The 7,568-nt window shown below is 42.3% G+C and overlaps 1 protein-coding gene across 3 annotated transcripts in view; it reads right to left on the bottom strand.

The window, feature by feature from the left end:
• Positions 1 to 1,320: 1,320 nt before the first annotated feature.
• Positions 1,321 to 7,568, bottom strand: part of LOC111141207 (voltage dependent anion channel 1) — a 28,786-nt gene continuing 22,538 nt past the window's right edge. For 2 of the 3 annotated variants that reach the window (XM_022493612.1, XM_022493613.1), the window contains exons 7-9: positions 5,858 to 6,008; positions 3,222 to 3,279; positions 1,321 to 2,264 (exon numbers count right to left, since the gene is read on the bottom strand). In XM_022493612.1, coding sequence (XP_022349320.1) covers positions 2,173 to 2,264; positions 3,222 to 3,279; positions 5,858 to 6,008 — 301 coding nt within the window. In that variant the 3' untranslated portion in view covers positions 1,321 to 2,172. The remainder of the gene's footprint in view (positions 2,265 to 3,221; positions 3,280 to 5,857; positions 6,009 to 7,568) is intronic. The other variant, XM_022493614.1, reaches the window with a different exon arrangement.

The following is a 7,568-nucleotide window of genomic DNA, read 5'->3' as shown; positions in this document are numbered from 1 at the left end:
CCATGCCTTTGTATGATCTCCTGCCCTTGAGTGTGGGAGGGACCTGTGAATATGATGGGATATCATTACTGTGATTAGGTTATTAAAGGGCACATTAGATTTTAAGAAGGGCAGATTTTCCTCAGAGGGCCTCACCTAATCAGGTGAGACTTTAGAAGGGTTGGAGCAGTTACAAAATGAGTTAAAGGGCACCTGAGTGGCTCAGTCAGTTAAGCATCTGCCTTCAGCTCAGGTCATGATCTTGGGGTCCTGTGATCAAGTCCCATGTCAGGCTCCCTACTCAGCCGTTCCTCCCTCTGTCTCTCTGTCTCTCATGAATAAATAAAATCTTTTTAGAAAAAAATGAGTTTAAGTCCTGGGGAATGCCACATACAGCATGGTGACTATAGTTAGTAATACTAGATTGTGTATTTGAGAGTTGCTAAGAGAGTAGATCTTAGAAGTTCTTATCACAAGGGGAAAAAATTATAACTGTGTGGTGACAGATGTAACTAGATGTAGTGATTATTTTGCAATATATACAAATATTGAATCATGCTGTACACCTGAAACTAATATGTTCTGTCAATTTTACCTCAATAAACAAAAAATAGGGGCGCCTGGCTGGCTCAGTTGGACACTCAGTTAAGTGTCCAACTCTCGATTGTGGCTGGGGTCATGATCTCAGGGTCATGCGATCCACCCCTGTACTGGGCTCCACACTGAGATTCTCCTCCCCCCACATGCACTCTCTCTCAAATAAGTAAATCTTATATATATATATATATATATATATAAAATTTTTAAAAGGGGTAAGGTGTGGCTGGTGCTCCTCCTAGAGATTTCAAGTGTGAGAGGGATTTGACAGTAAGGGAATTCTTCCATTCCAGCTTTGAAGATGGGAGGGGACCATATGGCAAGGAATGCACTGGCCTCTATTTGCTGAGAGGAACCCCACTTGATGGCCAGCAAGGACATGAGGACCATTATCCTACAACCAAAAGGAGTTGAATTCTCTTATAACCATGTCAGCCTGGAAGAGGACCCCAAGCTCCAGAATAGAACACAGTCCGACAGACATCCTAATTTCCACATCATGAGAATCTTAACAGAGAACCCAGTCACACCATGCTAGACTTCTGAACTACAGGCCTGGGAAATAAATGAGTGTTGTTTTAAGCAACTATTTGGCTAATTTGTTATGCAACAATAGAAAACTAAAAATCTCTCTCTCTCTCTCTCTCTCTCTCACACACACACACACACACACACAGTACAAACACAAATGCCAAACAAATGCCCTGTTTACTTATACTTTTATTAATAAAGACAACAGAAGAATGAGGTTTCAATATTTTATTCAAGTTTTACTTTAAGTGATGTTAATTACAGCATTTGAAGGGGAGGATCTAATTCCACACAAAATGGAAGACTCTAAAATGTACCCATTAAACGGCTAAAAAATAAACTGAGTGGCGAGAATATAACAAGTCCAATTTCGATTCTGAGTGTTGTCACAATGCAATTACAGTCACAGAGACTCTTCCCAGCTCAGAGCTAGGACTCTTAGAAGCTATTTCATACTCTGGTGCAAGGGCAGAAAACCACAACATGAGAGGGAATTAAGTCCTGAATTATTGGCTTCATCACATCCAACTTTTCCACCCCCAAAATGGCACAAAAGAAACAGCTACCACACCTGCAGACTACTTTTGGTGTAAAAGAGGTGATGGACTGGAGTGGAAACCGGTCAGGAAAATCTGTCTAAAAAAGTCTCTTTCAGATGAGTGTGTGCATTACCACCCATGAGTCTCTCCTTCCTTCAGACAGGAAACCCAGTTCAATTCTCAAGAAGTCATAATTTCATTCATGTACTCAATACCAATGAACAAAGTGCCTACAAATTATCAGCTTCCATTTGCAGCCATTTCTAGATAAAAAAGAAACCTGAACTCTATAGAGGGGGCCCCAAGCTCCTCCAAGTCTACAGCTCAAAGGACTTTTCTTGGAACTGGGTTTCTTCTGTACCTCTGAAAGGGTAACACCTTAAAGCTGAATCATCTTTAACCTGGAGGTCTAACATGATATTTAGCAATACTTGCATCCCAGACATACAACATTAAAAGGTACACTAAATTCTGAAGGTAGCTATGCTCAAAATAGTTTAAAATTAAACGATTGTACAGTATTCATTTATGCCTGAAATTCCAGTCCTAGACCAAGCTTGTGGCCGCCAGCATTGACATTCTTGCCATCCAGCAGAGCTGATAGCGTCAGTTTGATACCTGCAGGGGGAAGAGTCCCAGGGAAAGGGAAGAGGGAGGAGAGAACAGATAAGAAAGGTCAACACACAGAAGAATGGTTAATATGCTAGGCATCTCAAAGCACACTGGCGAAACCCCAGTGAATTCAGAACCTGCTTCAACTGTGTGTGATCAGCAAAGCAAAACCACATGACCCATCAATGCCTCTTACTGATCACCACTGGACTAATTAATTGGTAGCCTGGAATGAGCTTATAAAACACTAATTATTATTCCACAGCCTACCCAAATCCACTTTAGGGAGTCTACTTTTCTTTGTCCTCTCACCACCCCCTGCTACAATAATCTCTCTACCACTGGCACCAGGCAGCAAACTTCTTCAGCAAAAATGCCTTGGAATGAAACCTAACCATGAATCAGACTCCACGGTCACACACTCAGCGTGCACACAAACACAGACACATGCATACAACTAACTGATGTTTTCCCTACAATAGCTTGATCTGCCATCATGTACTCTTAGATTTCTAGAGCTCAAAGACCCAATTTGGCCAAACTAACCCCAAGATGGTACCATCTCTGTAGCTCTAAGACACCATGGACTGGTCTAGCTAACTGTGCAGAAGAAACCTGCACAACAGTTATACAGTGAGGATGATCTATGGGCTCGTTTTAAGAACCTGCTGGAAATAAGTATCGAGCATTATAAACACACTAGAAAAACAGAGGAGAAAAAATAACCAAAAGTGTAATGTATGTTAGCCCTGGCCTTTTTCTCTCCTACTTACTACTAGTCTCCAAATGTTTTATAATGACTCTATGTCCTTTTATAAACACTTCATTATAAAACTTTATATATACTCATCTATAATGTATAACACAGGTATTATAAGAGTAGTAACATAAAGCAGCAAACCACCACCCCAATTTTTCTTTAAGAACTGATTTCACGAATTTATACAAGCAACACATACATACCTGGCTTTAGGGTCTGAGTGTATCCTAAACCTATCAGGCTGGAGTTGTTCACTTTAGCCTAGTCAAGGGAAAGATAAGACAGAGTGAAATTCTCAAGTACTTCTTGTTTCCATCTCCAAAGTGAGTAAGAGCTCTGTAATCAACCAACCCTGGAATTCAGGATCAAATTCTTTTTCCTGACCACTTTGTTTATGGGATTCATTAAATTTAACATGAAATATATCAAATCTGAGAGCTAAGTCTCAGAAAAGAAACTCAAAGAGTCAACACAACTGTCAATTAAAAGGAAATTATTATTTAAATTTGATTTCTTAAGGTATAAATGCCCAATTTCATTTATACTGTAAAAAGATCTATATTTAAGTTATAACAGGTAAAGACTTTCATTTGTGGCAGAGAAATATAAACCTTTCTTATATGGAAGACTTTTTCAAAATCTGTTTGTTAGGATAAGGGAAAACAGCAAATGTCAGATGGAATATTGAGGCTCTTTTTTTTTTTTAAGGCATAACACTGTTAGAATTTTCCCTTCATGGGGGCAACTAGGTGGCTCAGTTGGTTAAGTGCCTGCCTTCAGCTCAGGTCATGATCCCAGGGTCCTGGGATCAAGCCTGGCATTGGGCTCCCTGCTCAGCTGGGAGCCTGCTTCTCCCTCTACCTCTGCCCCTGCTCATGCACGCTCCTCACTTTCTCTCACTCTCTTTCTCAAATATATAAAATATTAAAAAAAAAAAAAAAAGTTTTCCCTTCATGAAAAAAGGAAGCAAAAATCATAGTGACATGAAGAAGGTTTGGTAATGCCATGCCTGAATTTAAAATGAACATTAGAGGGGCGCCTGGGCAGCTCAGTGGGTTAAAGCCTCTGCCTTTGGTTCAGGTCATGATCCCAGGGTCCTGGGATTGAGCCCCTCATCGGGCTCTCTGCTCCACAGGGAGCCTGCTTCCCCCCTCTCTCTCTGCCTCCCTCTCTACCTACTTGTGATCTCTGTCAAATAAATTAATAAAATCTTTAAAATAAAAAAAATAAATTAAATGAACATTAGAGTAAAAGAATGACTTAGCCAGTCACTTAAATTTCAGCACTTAGTGAATGCTGATTAATAATTAAGTTCAGGGGCACCTGGGTACCTCAGTCAGTTAAGGGTCTGCCTTCAGCTCAAGTCATGGTCCAAGAGTCCCAGCACTGAGTCCAGCGTCGGGCTCCCTGATCAGTGGGGGTTTGCTTCTCCTCTCCTGTTTGTGCTCACTCTCTCTCAAATAAATAAAATCTTTAAAAAAATAATTAAGTTGAATAAAGCAGTTGGGTCAATAATGATTTTGCCCTTGTTCTTCTGCCTGAGTTTTAGGGAAATCTGGGCCTCTCTCTGGCCTCTTTCTTGTGAAATATGAAGAGGTCAGGAGCAGAGCGATCTCAAACCATGAGAACACCAAGTCCTGGAAAAAGCTGAGGCTGCCAACGTGCATGTTTTCCTGCTTGAATGCTGTTTTCTGACCTGACAACTCTCATGAGAAAGAACAAAGTAGTGGGAAGGAAGATCTTCCAGCAGACAGTGCCCTATCTGGCTCTTCCTTTTTGCTTATCCCATCTAATTATTAAGGCCCCTTTTCCTTTGTTTCTAAGTGCTTGGAAAGGAGCCAGATTCGTTGCCATTTCAGACTTCAAATGGCCTATTTGTAAATTACATAAAGACCATCCTGCAACATGAGATTTCCTCATTCCACCCCAAAAGGGATGCAGCTAGTAGTGCCCTGTGACAACAGAGATGAGTTCAACAGGATTTAATGCAAAAATCGTGCAACTCAAGGGTCCATGAGCAAAGCCACTGAGTCTGCATGATTACAAGTCAACTGCTAAATGCCAGGGCCTGGTTTCTTAATATCCAATACAGGAGTTAATATCCAATACAGGAGGCAAGAGAATGAGAAATGAGAAGAAAAATGAACATTTAAAACCTTCAGATTCATGGGGCGCCTGGGTGGTTCAGTGGGTTAAGCCTCTGCCTTCAGCTCAGGTCATGATCTCAGGGTCCTGGGATCAAGCCCCGCATGGGGCTCTCTGCTCAGCAGGGAGTCTGCTTCCCATCTCTCTCTGCCTAGCTCTCTGCCTACTTGTGATCTCTCTCTCTCTCTCTCTCTCTCATCAAATAAATAAATAAATAAATAAATAAATAAAATCTTAAAAACAAAAAAAAAAAAAAGAAAGAAAGAAAAGAAAACCTTCAGATTCAAAGTAAACCCCTTTACAGTGTGCAGGAACAAGGGATGATTAGAAGAGGAGGCTCCCCAGCAAATCATCAAGTCCAGGCCCCAGCACGTACCAAATATCTGCCCCATTGGCCACTGACCTCTCTGAATTTCCCCATTTGTGCACAGAGGGTTGGGATGATTATTTTTTTGTAAAGGCACTTACCTCAAATGGGTTGTGTAAGAATTAAATACAGTAACCTACATATAATGGGTCACACACAGTGCCTGGCACCCACGGTCAGCACGATTACTATTAGCACTTTTTTCATTTCAAACTCTCTCCCAGTGAGAAAATCTCCAGCCCAAGCATGCAACCCCAGCAATCCAGAAGGACTCCAACCCCACCATCATGTGGCGCCTGGGCAATGCATGATTCCACAGGTACTCACCGAGAAGCAGGCGTCAGGGTCGATCTGATATTTGGCTGCTATTCCAAAGCGAGTGTTACTATTTCCTGCTGTCCAGGCCAGATTGACAGCGGTCTCTAACTTCTTGTTCACCTTCTGATAAATGGAGCCACCAAACTCTGTCCCATCGTTTCTGCAAACAAGCACAGCATAGATGCTAATCCACCCCCAAAGGCAGGCTGCAATTGGGCACAGCTGTCCAAGTCTAACAGAGGACAGGGGTGCTGTAAATGAACCAAAGTGATCACAAAACAGGTACCCACCCAATTAGGGAAAAGTCTGATAGGAATGGAACAGACACTGGAGTTGGGAGGGTTCAGAGGAAGGGAAAGGCTATCTGAACCATCACCAGAAACACCCAAAGGCAGGAATCTCAGGCTGCATGGAACTTGAAGCTGGCTTCCAAAATATTCTTTAAAGTAAAAGCAGTGGGGCGCTTGGGTGGCTCAGTCGTTGGGTATCTGCCTTCGGCTCAGGTCATGATCCCAGCCTCCTGGGATGGAGCCCCACATCAGGTTCCCTGCTCCACAGGAAGCCTGCTTCTCCCTCTCCCGATTCTCCTGCTTGTATTCCCTCTCTCACTGTCTCTCTCTGTCAAATAAATAAATAAAACCTTAAAAAAATTTAAAAATAAAAAAATAAAAGCAGCAACGGGGCACCTGAGTGGCTCAGTCAGTTGAGCGTCCAACTCTTGATTTCAATTCAGGGCGTGATGTCAGGGTCATGGGATGGAGCCCCGAGTCGGGCTCCCCTGCTCAGTAGGGAGTCTGCTCGGGATTCTCTCCCTCTGCCCCTCCCTCTGTTCATACTTTCTATAAATGAATGAATGAATGAATGAATAAATGCAGCAACTAAGACCCTGGGATTCTTGGGCCCCGGGGGGATTGGTTTTTTTTTTTTGCTGTTGCTACTGCTAATGTTATTACTTTTATAAATGTGTCTATCATAACAATAGTAAGGAAAGAGAAGCAAATGAGAAGAGAACTCAGTCAGAAATGGTAAGAAAGGCTGGGCCACTCATATTTTTCAGAAGGCAGTTATAGCCCTTAGCACCCCAGCTACAGCCACTGCTTGCTGCAAAGACACAGTCAAAAGCGACCTGGCCTCTTGGGGGGTACAGTGATGACAAAAGAGTTTCACCTGCAATTCCAACTTGTCCACCTGTGCAAAACTCTTGGCCCAAACTGCCGGTATTTGCAGTTCTGATGCAATGAAAAGGAGCTACTTGGTGCATTACAAAATGTCTCTTTCAAAAACAGAATGAAACCCAACTGGGACAAACTCCTTCCTCTCTTCCAAACACACCATACTGACTCCAACTTCTGGAAACAGCCCCCTCCACTTCTTCACATTCTTAACATGAAAAAGTTCCGCCTCATCACTTTGGGTGTTTCAAGTAGAAATGTCACCGGAAACTGGTAAGGCACAGCCTATGTGCTGTGGAATTCAGCAAAGACCTTAGAACTTACTAATCCAAGGACAAATTCTTGCTGATTCACTGCTAACTCTGCTCCTCACCACTACACTCTCCCTGAAGTAGATGCTCATAAATACATTCTAAATGCTGAAGGTTTCCCTGAAATTCAATCATACAGACATTGTGCTTCCAGTAAGTACAGGTTTAGCCCAGGCAACCCCTGATCCACATGGAATCCTAAATTCTTCAGAAAATCCGAGGATGTTACAAAATAGC

The sequence above is a fragment of the Enhydra lutris genome, unplaced genomic scaffold, assembly GCF_002288905.1.
Source record: "Enhydra lutris kenyoni isolate GAN:26980312 unplaced genomic scaffold, ASM228890v2 scaffoldscaffold5, whole genome shotgun sequence".
NCBI lineage: Eukaryota > Metazoa > Chordata > Mammalia > Carnivora > Mustelidae > Enhydra > Enhydra lutris.
Note: the sequence above shows the minus strand (reverse complement) of the source record. Positions and strands in the feature narration are given on the sequence as shown.